The sequence below is a fragment of the Fukomys damarensis genome, unplaced genomic scaffold (genome assembly GCF_012274545.1).
Source record: "Fukomys damarensis isolate Sample0158 unplaced genomic scaffold, DMR_v1.0_HiC HiC_scaffold_12, whole genome shotgun sequence".
Classification (NCBI taxonomy): Eukaryota; Metazoa; Chordata; class Mammalia; order Rodentia; family Bathyergidae; genus Fukomys; species Fukomys damarensis.
Genome location: NW_022900924.1, coordinates 19801767 through 19816290, shown reverse-complemented (window position 1 = coordinate 19816290; position 14524 = coordinate 19801767). Strand labels below are relative to the sequence as shown.

General features: G+C 58.1%; 1 protein-coding gene across 1 annotated transcript in view; it reads right to left on the bottom strand.

The window, feature by feature from the left end:
* Positions 1 to 9453: 9453 nt before the first annotated feature.
* The window catches only part of Aacs (acetoacetyl-CoA synthetase), a 28990-nt gene continuing 23919 nt past the window's right edge, over positions 9454 to 14524 (bottom strand). Inside the window, exons 18-22 of the mRNA XM_010604532.1 lie at positions 14350 to 14475; positions 12974 to 13043; positions 12622 to 12680; positions 11922 to 12124; positions 9454 to 10308 (exon numbers count right to left, since the gene is read on the bottom strand). Of these exons, the coding sequence (XP_010602834.1) occupies positions 10171 to 10308; positions 11922 to 12124; positions 12622 to 12680; positions 12974 to 13043; positions 14350 to 14475 (596 nt within the window). The 3' untranslated portion in view covers positions 9454 to 10170. The remainder of the gene's footprint in view (positions 10309 to 11921; positions 12125 to 12621; positions 12681 to 12973; positions 13044 to 14349; positions 14476 to 14524) is intronic.

The following is a 14524-nucleotide window of genomic DNA, read 5'->3' as shown; positions in this document are numbered from 1 at the left end:
CCTCGCGGCGGCCCGGAGGGACCGTAGGGCCTTGGCACCGCCAGCCTTGGCGACAGCAGCCCGCTGCTCGCTCCGGACCACCAGGTGCTTCTTTGCAAAAATCGGGACTTTGTTTTCCAGTGCAAACCTGAAGTTTAGCTGAGCCCTGGCTCCCTAGGGGCCCGCCCCAGAGCACAGGGCTGACTCAGACCCGCGCGCTGCCACAGCAGGGTGCGGGGGAAGGGAGCCCAGCGGAAAGGAAGCCGGTGCCCAGCACTCGGGAGGCTGAGGCAGGAGGTTCTCAGAGAATTCGAGCCCAGGCTGGGATATATAGTGTGTTCCAGGCCAGCATGAGCTACATAGCAAGATCCTGTCTCAAAAAAGAAAGAAATTTAGTGAATTGCTAAATTTGCAATTTTATCATCACTCATCATTTTTCTCGGTACTGGGATTAAACCTCGGGCCTTCATATTGAGCTACATCCTCAGCCCCTTTTTATTTTTTAAATTTTGAAACAGGGACTCAATAAGTCACTAAGATGCCCAGGCTCAGCTAGAAGTTTAGAACCTCCTGCCTCAGCCTCCCAAGTGCTAGCGACAGGTGTGCACCACCACACCCGCTTTCATCATAACTGTTTTAATCCACAGCTCTTTGGTAAATCTGAGCATCTGCCCAGGAGGGGCCTCATCTGCTGGCTTTTCCCACACTGCACATCTCTCTCCCCTGCACCTGCCTGCGCGCTCACTTCTAAATATATTTTTATTTCACTCACAAATTTTATTTATTCTCCAGCCTTTGCCCTGAGGCCCCTGGGGGGATTAGAGCGCATTAATATCACGCCGGGCTGCGTGCTGTGAGCTTCCCAGGGCTCCGCAGGCTCGGAGGGACAGAGACACGGCCAGGTGGCCCGGCCCAGCTCAGGGTCTCATGGCTACCATTAGCCTGCTGGTTTAGCCTCCATCCGCCTGGCACAGGGCTCAGCCGTGCTACGTTTATAACGACAGAAGGCGAAGTCAGGGGGGAAAGCACTGTAATCTCAGCTGCTCAGGAGGATGAGGCAGGAGAATGACAATTTCGAGGCCAGCCTGCGCAATTTAGTTGCACCCTATCTCAAAATACAATTGAAAGGGCTGGTGGGGTAGCTTTGCCTAGCATTTGCAAGGCCCTGGGCTCCGTCTCCATTACTGAAAAACAAAACAAAACAAAAAGATTTAGGGCTCACGTAATCGGAGCCCGCAGCTGCAGGATTGGCAGGGCCAGGGTCGGGTCTCCAGAATGGCTGGAAGGGGATCTCCTTAGCTTCCGCGAGGTCACGTGCCTATCCCCTGGCCAATCGCCACGGCTAAGGGGAGGGCATATGCTAATTATTCACACCTCTGAAAAGGCGGGAGGACGTGGCCAGCCCGCAACAACCCCCCCCAAAAAAAACAATGCTGCCACCTCCCTGGGACTGCCATCCACCACCCCAGCAAACCAGGTAGGGGCACCTTATCCCCGTTTTACAGATGAGGGAACTGAGGATCTGGAGTCCATCAGTCTGCCCCAAGTCCTTCCAGTGCCTGAGCCCTGGTTGTCCCAAAGAGACCCCTTGTCACCGCCCCCAGCACTAGGGGTTTAAGCCGAGGCCTTCACGTTGAGCTACACGTCCAGCCCTTTTTTTAGTGTTTATTTTGACACTGGCTCTCGCTAAGTCACTATGTTGTCCAGGCTGGGTTTGAACTTGTGATCCTCCTGCCTCAGCCTCCCAGAATGCAGCAATCACAGGCATGCGCCACACCCAATTTCACGAAGTGTTTACACGAAGCTCATGTTCAGTGGGGAACAGACACCAGACAAGGAGACAGAGACTGCAGGTTAAGGAGGCAGCAGCTCCCCTCTGGGACCCTCTGCCCAAGGCCGGCATGGCTGGTGTCTTTCCGCCTTCCGGTTTCCCAGGAACGCCCTCTTCCCCCTAGCACCACGTCCCCAGGCCCTGCTGCCTCCCATTGCGAATTGGCCTCACCGCTGGCCGGCTCTGAGCCCCAACACCACACAAGCTGCACCACTCGATCCATAACCAGTCGACGGATGATTGGAAAATTCCCCTGATCCGGCGGGGCTCACTCTGATTTCTTCCAGAGGGGGAGGAAAAAAAGCGATGAAGAGGAATAATTCATAGAAAAATGGAAATCCTAAGCAGGAGCGAGACACACATTTGCATAATGACAAACATCTGACTTTTAATATCATTCCACCTCCAAAGGGAGGCGTTCGCTATGCAAATGTCGCCAGGGCTCCAGAAGCAGGGGGAGGGGGTCAAAGTCCCCCCAAGTCCACACCCCCAGCACTGAGTGGGCCTAGGACGTTCTGCTCTGTCTGCTCAGCAACCATTCCCAGCATCCTCTACTGCCTCCTCTTCTCTATGGAGTGAGAAAGCTAAATACCCCACTACAGACCCATTTCTGTCCTGTGAGATGGAACGGAAGAGGTCCTGAGATTGCCTGGGGTGATCTTTGTCTACAATGAGACAACAGCACAGACAACCTGGTCAGATCTATCACTTCTGCTTTAAGCACAATCTTGGTGGCTGGAGTCACAGCAGCCATCTTGTGAACATGAGAAGGCCAAGAGATCCACTAAGATTTTTGACCCTTATACCACCACCCAAAGATAACCAATTCTACAACTCTTGAAATATTAAAAAAATAAAGGGCTGGGGATACAGCTTAGTGGTGCCCCCACCTGCCTTGCAAGCACAAAGTCCCAAGTTCGACCCACAGTACAAAAATAATAAATAAATAAATCCTTATTAAGCCACTTTAGGGAGGTAGCCTTGTCTCTTGGGCAAGAATGTTTCTTAAAGATAGGCCAGAGAGGTTAAGTGATAGGCCAGAGAGGTTAAGTGACACAGCTTCCAGTGGAATCTGAGACTGAGAACTAAAGCCCGCACTTCCCAATCCCTGGTCCAACACACAGACAGAAGCGAGAACCCATGAAAAAGCCAACGTGGGACCGTACCTGTAAACCTCAGCGCACAGGCTGACAGGGGCTCGCTATGTAGTCCAGGGTGCTCCTGAACTCACCAAGTGGTACAGGTGTGGGGTCAGGCCGCATTAACAGCAGGCACGGCCATGGACAAGGCAGGTGTCCTTCACACAACAGGCCAGACCCCTTCCAGGTTCCAGTGTATCAACCAGCTTGGCACTGCTGTAAGGAAACCCCTGGGGCAGTTAGGGCAGAAAGACATCCAGGGGGGAGGAAACCAGCTACATCCAGGCCAGGAAGCAGAGGGGGAGAGGTGGGAAGAGAGCCCGGTCCTGGACCCAGCTTCCTCCCTCCAGGCCTGCCCGGAACAGTCCTGGGGTGGCCACATCCCCGCCCCGGCCCTGACGACCCTCAGTGACACCCAGCCTCGCCGTCCCCACTGACCGGCCGCTTCTGCAGACCAGTGGTGGCCCTGGGCACGGACACCAACCTTGGGCAGCCACATCCCAGGGAGCAGCTCGGCTGGGCATGGTCACAGCTCAGGGCACTGCTGTCCTCTCTCTGCCCTGCTGCAGAGCTAGCGGTGCAATCAAAAGCTGTGGCACTGCCTCAGGCTTGCTGGATGTGTGACAGTGAGAGGCTCGTGGGCGCGAGTCCCCCCGACCCTCCCTCCCCTCAGACACCCCATTCTGCTCCAGTCCTGCTGCAGTTCCGAGCCCTCTTCCGTAAGTGTCCTCAGCTAGGCTGTCCTGGCTGCCTCGAGTCCTCCGTGGATTCAAAACGTCTCCCTCCACGGTCGTCCTGACCTGACTCGTGTGGTGCCAGACCTGGTGACTGAGGTGGACCAAGGCCAGGGACCCCGGACACTCGGACCACACCCACGCCAGAGCAGGGGCAGTCCCAGATCTCCGGGAAGGCTCAGCTTTCCAGGGACCGCTCTGCAGTTCTGTAGTTTAGCTCGGTAAAGGAGCGATGTCCCTCTCCACGAGAGGACACCACAGGGTCACAACCCGCCGGGGCTTCTCTCTCTGCGGGATCGCGGGCGATCTCCCCACGGCAGGAAGCCGGGGAGGGGGTGGAGGAAGAGGCGGGGGAACCCCTCACCTCAAATGAGACCGGAGAGATGTGTGGAAAACAGTGCCGAAAAGCACCGCCCGAATAAGGCTGTGGCGCACGAGCGAGGAATCTGTTCAGCGACAACGCGGGTCCCATTTCTGCGACATCCTCAAAAGGAGGAAAGACGAGCGTCCCTTGACAGGAAAGAGAATCCACGGAGCCGGCAGACAGCCATGGCCCCGCGGTGGCAGTGAAGTCGCCTTGCACGGCCTCCTCTGTCTCCCTCGCACCAGCCACGAGGGTTCAGAAGGCCAGGGGCAGGCTAACTTGTTCTGCTTTACATTTTGTATTTCCTTTATTATTTCGTATTATATCACGACATTGTGCTCATTTTTATATGAACGTTTTCCGGTTGTGGAATGAATCATCTGAGTTTCCATTATTTTTTCATGGGAAAATTCAGCAATTTAATAAAGTGAGAGAACAGAACGAAGGAGCACAAGGGAGACAGAGCCTCTGACGGGAAACGCGAGTCGGGGAGCACGTGAGATGCTTCGTTAAAACTGCAGCCGAGGGAGGCACGCACTCAGGCTGGACGAGACGCTGTGAAGCCCCTGGTTCTCTCTGCTTCAAACTGAACCACCTGCCAACCTCCTCCGCCAAGGCGGCCCAGGTAACAGCTCCAGCCATCTCCAACTGAAAGCCCAGTCTGAGAACGCTCTCCATCGGGGTCTCACCTGCCTGGGCCTGAAGGTGGCGCCACTTTCGCTGCGACTCCGTGTTCTGTGTGGACCGCACCAGTCCTGAGCCCACAGTCTTCCTCCTGGGGACTTAGTGCCCGACTCTGTCCCTGCTCCAGGAAACCTGTCCCTCTGGCCAGCTTTGTACAGTGTCGGGGCCCAGGCTTTTCCGCAAGCCACTAAAATCAGCGCCCACATGCAAGGCCTAGAAGCACTTGCAGCTGAGACCCAGAATATGTGTATTCCAGCACGAAAACCACAAGTGTGGCAAAGTATGTGTAATTTTACATAAAGTGACAAAACTGCCACTTGAGTTATTTTAAGTGTTCGATCTAGTGGCCTTAAGTACATTCTCGGTGCTGTTTGCCACCACCCCCTCCAATCCAGAACTTCCTCCTTCCCAAGTGGGAACTCTCAACCCATCACACCATTCTCCCTTCTTCTGCTCCCTGCACAAACTCCACTGCACTTTCTGCCTCTTTCAGTTTGCCTGTCCTGGGTATTTCAAATCCTAGGATACTGTGGCCTATGTCCTTTTGTGGCCGACATCTGTCACTTGGTAGCATCTTGTTTCCAAGGTTCATCTGTGCCAGCTTCACTCCTTTTCAAGGCTGTACAATATTCCACAGTGCAGAGAGACGTTCTGTTCACCCATTGTCTTGTGACCCCTCAGGCTGTTTCCACCTTGTGGTTACTGTGAAAAGCACTGCTGTGAACACTGCATACAAGTTTCTGTTTGAGTCCTAACTTTGCTTCAGGTGCAGACTCAGGAGCAGAATTGCTGGTTACATGCAATCTTTTATATTTAACTTTTGGAGGACATGCTAGCATGTTCTCCACAACAGCTGCCATGTTTTCCATTCCAAGCAGCCATGCATGAAGATTTTAGTTTCTCTACATCCTCACCAAAGCCTGATTTGTTCCTGTACACATGAACTCAAGGATCCCAATGGCGTGGTCCTGAGGTTCTGCAGCCGGTCCACAGGCAGGCCCAGAGTCCTTGGCTCTGGGGTCAAGAGGTTTGTGCAGCCCTGATGGCAGCAACGGGAACACAGATGAAGAGAGAAGACTGTGGGAAACAGGGGAAGGGGAAGTTACCAGGCCCCTGTGGTGAGTCCTGGTCTCCCGTGAGGCACAACAGCACAAGGCAAATTAATAAAGACAGGAAATGAGACTTAGAGAAAAAGTTGAGCTTTGGGCCTGATCAGTGCCGCTCTGGGCAGCAAAGACAAAGGCATTCTGAGCTTGCCACACTTCTATTACAAACACTGGGAGTAACAGGTGACTCAGAGGGCGGTGATAATTTTAGGACAATGAAGAATTTATGCAGATGAAGACCCTAGGTGGACAAAAAATTTACACTGATTGATTGGGAATTTGTCCCTCCCCAGGTGAAACCTTTGTCTTACTACTCAGTTCTCGAGAAACCAGGATGTCTTCTGCTGATGCAATCCTGCCCTGAAGTGTCACAGCATCACGGAACCACTGAGGACTTAGCTGTGACCTGAGGAGAAATGGTGTTATGTCTCGACACGCCATAGCTGGCCCACAGGATGGAAAACTAGACCTAACCATAATTTAATGTGAAATGTTTTTCCCAAAAATTATGTAGAATTGCTCTCAACAGATGACCATTTCTGTAGCCCAGAATTCTTCCCAGAAATTGTGAAAAGGCTGAGAACCACGCCTGAAACTCCCTGTGATTCCCTCAGAGAAGGCTGGATAACTCAGGACCTAGAAATTGCCCTGGGGTCTGCAGGCAGATATTAAAAAGGACACTGTCACCTTGATGGAGCAGAGGATGAGACCACAGCACCCAAGGCCACAGATCCTGGGCCACTGCTTTCCCTTTGTCTGGAGCCAAGGGAGACGTCCAGGGGGAAGAAGCAAGTGTGGGGGGAGCTGGAGCAGCTGGCATAGAGACCCCAATATTTCTTGCCTGGCCCCACCCCAAACTGCAAACATTAAATGTAGCAGATGCACTGAACCTCCTTGAATTCGGTTTGCAAAGGTCGACCAAGAAGAGCTCGGATCTAATGGAACTGTCATGTCTCCCACACGGCCATTTACAATGCCCTCTCACCAGTGCAAACAGCAGAGCAATTATGTGACACAGACTTTACAAGATCCTGAGGTCCCTGTCAAAGGGAAGACAGGCACAGCTGAGTCCAGTTATTTAAAAAAGGGGAGAGAGAGGCTGAGTGCAGCCATGCACACTTGTGATCCCAGCACTCAGGAGGCTGAGGCAGGAGGATCACTGTGAGTTCAAGTTCAGCCCGGGCTACATAGCGAAACCCTGTCTCCTGCTCCCCAAAAGAGGGGCTCACTAGGAAAATTTGAACATTTCCGCTTCCTAGAAACCCAGAACAAAGATATAAGAGTCTGGGTGATTTTGAAAGCAGCGTTGCCTCACAGGTATAAATAGCACACTGCACCCCTGCCACGTGGCGGGGCTGGGGTAGAAGGAAGGACCGCCCACAGCTTGCTGGCATCCAAATCCTCATGACACAGGCTGACTTAGTTGCCCCCTCTAATTAGAGGCTCGGCACATGGAAGGCTGCGGCAGGGACTGGCAAATGGCAGGCAGAGGGGGGTTTTGTTCACGAGATGGGCTGCGAGTCACTAAGAATGGGCCGGGAGGGGATCCCTGCTGTGGGTCTGGGCCCTTCCCATGGACCAGAGCCAGGCCAGCCAGAGCTGCACAGTCCCACAGTCATCCTCCCCACCTAGCTCCCCTGGGGTGGCAGCCTCCAGGCACCCTGTCTCATGTTTCATTTACTTTTCCAGTGGTGGGTACTGAACCGGGGCCTGGCAGTCCTGGCAGTCCCGGAGGAGGGCGGTCACTGCATAACCAGGGAGGATGCAAGGCAGGGTGTCCCAGTCCACCCCAGGGACAAGGGGGAGAGCGGGAACCGGGGGGGGGGGCACACCGTGCAGCCTGCACAGGAAAGGAGTCAGGCTCCAAATCCCTGAGAACGCAGTCCCCGCCCAGCACTGCCTCCCCTCAGTCTCCAAACAGCCCTTCGTGTTGTTTCTCTAGGCCACTTGTCCCCTTCTCAGGACCTCTGCCTAGCTGGTTGTGCAGGCAGCTTCTTGCCACTGTGACACAACCTGAAGGAGCAGCGTTTGCCTCGGCTCAGGGTCCTGCAGGGTTCAGCCCGTGGCCAGCTGGCTCCGCTGCTGTGGGCCCCGGTGTGGCCAGGCGGGGACATCAGGGCAGAGGGCAGTGGAGGAAAGGAGCCGGGGACAATTACTGCCCTCCCAGGTGATACCAGGCCACGAACGCAGGGGTGGCTTAAGGGTTCTTCTGCGGATGAGTTCACAGTCTGGGCCTGATTGGGGCGTCACTGGGGCGTGACCACCTCTGGGGTCCCCTCCCCGGCTCCTCCCCTGTCTGCCTCCTGGCCTTTTCCCACTGTGTGCTTCTGCCGTGTTCTTTCTGCTTTGGAGCCAGCCGACCATGCACTGAATCACACAAAACCACGAGCCAGACTCCACCTCTGCGCCCTCAAGTTGTACTGGGTATCATGTCCTAGTGACAAGAAAACTAACACACATACACCCACATTCACACTCAAAACATGCACGTGCACATTCACACACAGCCCAAGTATTTATGAAAATCAAGTTTGTCTCCTACGCCTTGTGGTCTAGCCTTCAGAATCAAGGATAACACAGGCCAGGCCTGCCATCACACACGTGCGTGCACACTCACACACATACACACACACACCCCAGGCCAAGGTGCCACTCCAGCACAGGCCCCAGGAGCCTATAACCACCTCCCATCACGTCCCCACCCTCTGCCACCTTGGACTCTGTCCACCACCACCAGGGTCGAGGAGGACACCAGCCACCCAACTAGGCAGCCCCCTCCCCCCTCACACAGTGGGGTGCTGCTGTTAACAGTGTGGTCAAGGGCACATGAGCAGAACACCCCATCCCAGCTAGGCCCAAGGACAAGACCTCAGGGATGCCCTGGGCCCAGTGTGTGAAAACGCCCGCAAGCCAGACTGGGGTGCCTGTCATGGCCACCAGCCTCACCCCCAAGATCTGTGGATGACACCCTAGCACTGGGAGCACAAGGGGCTCGGGTCCCCATGTGACCATGGCCCAAGCACTTGCAGACCTGCAGGAGGGGTCTCCTCGGTCCACTGAGAGCCACGGTCTGAGGCCCCTGGCAGGGGACAGGTGGGATGCCACCTGGGACATCCCAAATGGTCCTCCCAGAAGCAGCGGGTCCCAGATGCAGTGTGAGGAGGGCCCCACGGATGCCAGGAGGAGTGGAAACAGGGAAGGGCCTCCGGGAGCAGCCAGCCCTGCAGACACCCCGGTTTCACTCAGCAAGGCCTGCACCAGAACAGGCTTCAGGGTTACCCTAAATCTGGGGTGCGTACGCCACTGATTTGTGGCCCTTTGTCACAGCAGCCACAGGAAAGTCACATGAGAGGATAACAGGTCCTGCCTGAGATACTCAGAGCCCAGGCCTACAGCATCGTCACCAGGGAAGAGGTGGGCCGGGCTTCTGGAGAGGGGTAGGAAGGCCCAGCGCCCTGCCACATCCTCCGCAGTCCTGCTGAGCGGGGCCTCGGCCGGCCGGTCACAAAACAGCTGCTCAGCGCACCCCCGGGAAGTCACAGCTGTGGCCGCACATCAGCCATGGACCTGGTCACCAAAAAGCACGCCTCTCACAAGCATGCTGCGCCTGCACAAGTGCACACACACATACATGTTTATTGCATAAAACTCTCCATAGCTCTTTTCCCCATACACTTACAACCCAGAAGAACAATTCCGAAAGGTATCTCGCTGTGCTTCGTTTTAAAAAATACAAAAACAAACACTGGGATTTCTGAGAGACGTGAACATGCTGAGCTGAGGTCAGACCTCGGGCAGCCACAGCCGTGACCGTGGAAAGTGCTGATGGCCCTCGGGGGCCCTTGGGGACCACACAGCCTGCACATGTGGCCCAGCAGCCCTAAGAGTGACCCAGGAGGGCGCAGAGTGCTTCAGATGCCCACAGCCACAGAATCAACCCCGAAAACACTTCGACCACCGGGAGGACTCTCAGCGTAGAGACTCCAGGAGACCATGGACACAGAACTTCCCGCAGGCAGGCGGCAGGCGGGAGCCGGCCCCCCACCCCCCGGGAGCCATGTTCCGCCCTGACGTGGCCCAGAGGCCACGGCATCCCCAGTGTCAGCTGACAATCAACAGGGCAAGGACGGCCGGGGCCAGGAGCGGAGGGCAACAGGCACAGGGGCTCATGAGGCTGAGGCCTCCTGGCTTCTTGGGGCTCTGTCACCGTAAGGCCAGCAGGGCCACAGCCACACTGCACCCTCACCAGGCAAGGCAGGGAGACCCGCGCTCAGCAGGCCGGGCCACGTGGCCGAGCTCCTCTGCGATGGGGCCCTGAGCAGCCAGTGCGGCCTCAGAAGCCCTGCAGCTCAGGGACGTTGCGGTACAGGTCGAGAGTCTCAGGGTTGGAGAAGGCGCCGCGGTGCTCCACCACCTTCCCGGCCACGACCTCCTTCACCGCCACCTCCACCTTCTTGCCGTTGAGTGTGTACTGCGGGCGAGGGGAGAAGCAGACGGCACAGCTCAGACCAGGGCAACACCACCCAGCCCCGATGGCAAGCGGCGTGTGTCTGAACCACCACACAGCGGGCAGCTGCGTGGTCACACGGAGCACAGGGCAGACCCTGCGTGGACAGCACCGCTCCGTACCCAGGACCCTTAACGCCAGGGCCTGGGACCTGGGCCACACCAAGCGCTCCCAGCACCCTCCCGTCCCCACACGGCCGTCTCCAGGACACTGCAGGGCCACACAGGTGGATGAGTACGTCCACCCCACAGTCCGCTGGATGCCCACCTTGGGCCCCTCAGCCCCATTGCAGGATGGAGATGTGGCTCTTTCTCGGGGTGCAGAGTCCAGAAGAAATCCAGGGCACAAACCTGACCCCAGCAGAGTGCCAAGGGTCCCCAGATGTGACTTCCGCCAGGAAGCTGGGGACCCTGGGTGAACTCCTCCAATCACGACAGACGAGGAGCAGCATCCGGCTCCTGAGTTTCAGTGTGGCTTCAGCCTGGATTTTTGCCCTCACACTGCACAGCCTGGGATCCTCCTGGGACCCTCCCTGCCAGGGTGGCCTGGCATCTTCCCTGGTCAAAGCCCCTAACTGCCACCTCCCACCTCAACCAGGCCTAACCGGATCACTGGCTGTCCCACCCTGCACTCCTCACCAGATGTAATTAAAATTCATTCATTTGAAAAATTCCAGCCACATGTGAACTAATTAAGGTGGGCTACCAGAGACAGCACGTCACCACCCTCGCCCTGGGGCACAGACACCCCGCTGCTGAGGGTGGGAGGGGAGGGCTGCAGGCTGGGGGAGCAGGAGCAGGTGAGGGAAAAGCACCTGAGTTGCAGTGTGTGAGGGGCACTGTGTCCCAGCAAGGTGGCCACTGCAGTAGCAGACCACACTGCCTCTGCCCCTGTCAGGGTCGAGCAGACTCAGGTAGCAACGCCCTATGGGTACGGCCGGCCTGAGGGTGGACATGAGCCAGGGAAGGGACACCCTGGGCTCCCAAGCCCCCCATTGTTTTTTGGTTTCAGGAACAGGGTCTCACTGTGTAGCCCACGATGGTCTCGAACTCACAGCGATCCTCCTGCCTCAGCCTCGAGTGCTGGGATTACAGGCGTGCGCACCACACCCACCACCCCCGGGTCCTTTCATTCCGCCCCTGCCCATTCCCTCCTGGGCATGGTAGGGGTTTGGGGGTCCTTCCCCATGTTACAGACCAGACTCGGGGAGGGTCCTGTTCACACAGCCAGGCCCTGGGATCACTCCTGGGCTGCTGCAGGCACAGAGACAGCCGGCCACGTTCACTGTGACCCACCGGGGCTCCCGCCCATTCTGAATCCCAGCCGAGCAGGAAGACCCAACAGACCCCACGCTGCTCCCACAAGCGCCCCAGCAGCCCCTTCTGGAGTGGAGTCAGGAGCACAAACTGAACCAAAGGGCAGCACAGGTGGCCCTGCAGGCTGGGCCTGCTGACATCTGCCCGTGGCACCCTGCGAAGCCTGGGGGCGGGGACTGGTGTTGCTAAGCAATGTGGACGGGAGCGGGATGTGCTGCTCAGCACCCAGAACACCCACAGGGCCGCGGTGCCGTGCCTTACCGGGATGCCCTGCGTCTCCAGGATGAGGCTGGGCACATGGCGCGGGGACAGCCCCAGGCGGATGGCGTCGCGGATCCGCTTGACCAGGTCAGGCCGGAAGGCGTGGCCAGAAGCCATCTTCAGGAAGAGGATCACCCGCTCCTCGCCGTCCCTGTTGTACTGGGGGATGCACAGGCTGTCCCCCACTTCCTCGAAGGCCTCCACTGCAGAACCAGGAGGAGGCACAGGGTCACAGGAGGCCCTGGAGCCATCGTGCTGAATCAGCCACGGGGCAGGGGTTTGGGGCAGGAGCTGGACAGGGAAGCCAAGAGCACCTGTGGCCTGGACTTAATGAGGCGTCAATGACAAGGAAAACAGGGACAGGTGCCTGGTGGGGATGGGGGTGGATGTTTCTCCACCAGGGCTTGGGGGAGCCACTGGGCAGCCGAGAGTCTGCACCCAAGCTCTGCATGGTGCTGGGCAACCTTCAGGATGCGCGAGACCTCTCTGTGCTTCTGTTTCTTCACTCACAAAACTAGATCCACCAAGCTCACCACGAAGGTGAAACACTGCTGGAAGGGGTGGCCCAGCGAACTCCGGCCCCTCCTGAGGGTTAGGAGCGGTGGTGGCGCTATGGCCAGGTGTGTTCTGGGAAGGAGGCCACACACCAGAGCACCCACCCACCCTGGGACTGCGCCGGGGCAGAGCAGGCCGCGCCTACCGATGTTGTAGATCTCCGAGCTGCCGAAGCGCACTCCGTTGGGGTTAAGCGTGCCGTCGCTGCGGGAGACAAGGCCATGAGCACAGGGCAGCGGTGGAGGTGACCCTGACCCCTCTTCCTCACAGTGACATCACCAGTGACAGGCAAGGGCTGTGTATCTGCCGTGGCCCCACTCCACCCACCACGGGCAGGGAACTGAGTGGCACGGGAAAGGGGGGACGGTTGCCGGGTAGGGACCCAGGAGGCCCAGCAGGAGTGGGCGGCACTGGCAAGGGAGCGGTGACCGCCCAGGAAGTGGCTCACAGGAACTGCACGCCCGCATCTACGGAAGGCGAGAGGGGCTGAGCCTCACCTGCGGCCCAGCATGATGATGCCCCCTGTCTTAGGGTTCATTCTGCAGTAGTCACCGTGGGCCCAGACACCTGTGAAGAGGCACCGCCCTGGTCACCCAGGGGGACGTGGGGACAGCGACAGGACAGGGCCAGAGGACAGCACAGAGTGACAGTCAGGGAGGCGCTGGAGGGGACTCTCCGGGAGGGGGGCACCAGGGCTCAGGACGGAAGTGCAGGGGCAGCAGGGGCGCCGGGGAAGACCAGGAGCAGTGGCCAGGGCAGAAAGTCAGCCCTCGTGTGACAGGGCGTGGAGGAAAAGGGAAAGGAAATGCCCAGAGGTGCCCAGACGCAGCACTGCCCTGGCTGACCCCGTTAGCAGGCTCCACTGGGTGCGGCAAAGCTGCCAGGCCCGAGGGGCCTCACCCTCAGCCCCGTCCACTTCCCTCTCCCAAACCCAGGGCCCGACGCGCTGAGCAAAGGCGTGACCTGCCTGCGTGGTGTCTTGGAAGCCACCTGCCGCCACCTCGGACCAGGTGGGCCCAAGGAGCTCCTTGTGACTGACCAAGCCCGGCTTGTGTGTCCCCACCCACGGGTCACATCCACAGCCCAGTCCGGCACCAGACACTCGCCCTCCACGCATGCCGACCGGTACCCAGGCCCAGGTCGCCACACTCTGCAGCCACAAGGATGCCTTTGTGATTGAGCCAGAAAGTCACCGAAAATGCACAAGATGAGTCCTAGGGCAGGGGGAGACACAGAGGCCTCCCCGGGCCTCAGGTGGGGGTGACGGACTCCAGAAGTCAGGCCTGGGAGACGCCACGCCTCACTGTGCCACACCATACCACGCAGGGACACAGCTCTCACACTGACACAGCAACACGTGAGGCCGAGAGCACCGGGAAGGATCGTGGTGAATCCCACTGCCATCCGCCACCTGGCCCTTTCTGGCTCTGCGCACATGGTTTATGCAAAGCCAGATCACCTTCTCGAGGCTGCAGAGAGCAGGGAAGCACCTCGCATAAATAACTCTGGGACAGAAGGCCTCTAAACTACAGATTACAGAGCAGCGGGAACTGAAGGTTGCTTATTCCGAGAAGAAGGCAGGAACCAGAAATAGAAGACAGCCCCCCTGGGCAGGCATCCTTGCGGGCCAGGCCCCAGGGTAAGCCAGCTGCAAACCCGTCTGCAGGAGACTGGGCAACGTGTGGGGGACAGGAAGGGGCAGCTGGGCCAGGCCCTCCCACCGCCGCCTCCCTGACAGCAGGTGGCAGAGGGGACCTGCAGTAGCCTCCCCGCCCCATGGGAACCTGGTGGCCCTGGCGGGAGCCACACAGGGGGCCCGTGGCTCAGGGCACACCCACAGCAGCCGGCCGTGCAGGAGGAGCCCGGCCCCTACCTGGGAACTTGGAGAAATAGGCCTGCCGGTACTTGCTCCCATTCTCGTCGTTCCAGAAGTGTGTGGGCTGGCAGGGGACAGGCTTGGTGCACACCAGCTCCCCGCTGTCTCCCCACACTGCGCGGCCTGGCGGGGAGGAGGCAGAGTGGGCACACAGGTGCGCAGGCCCCCCGCA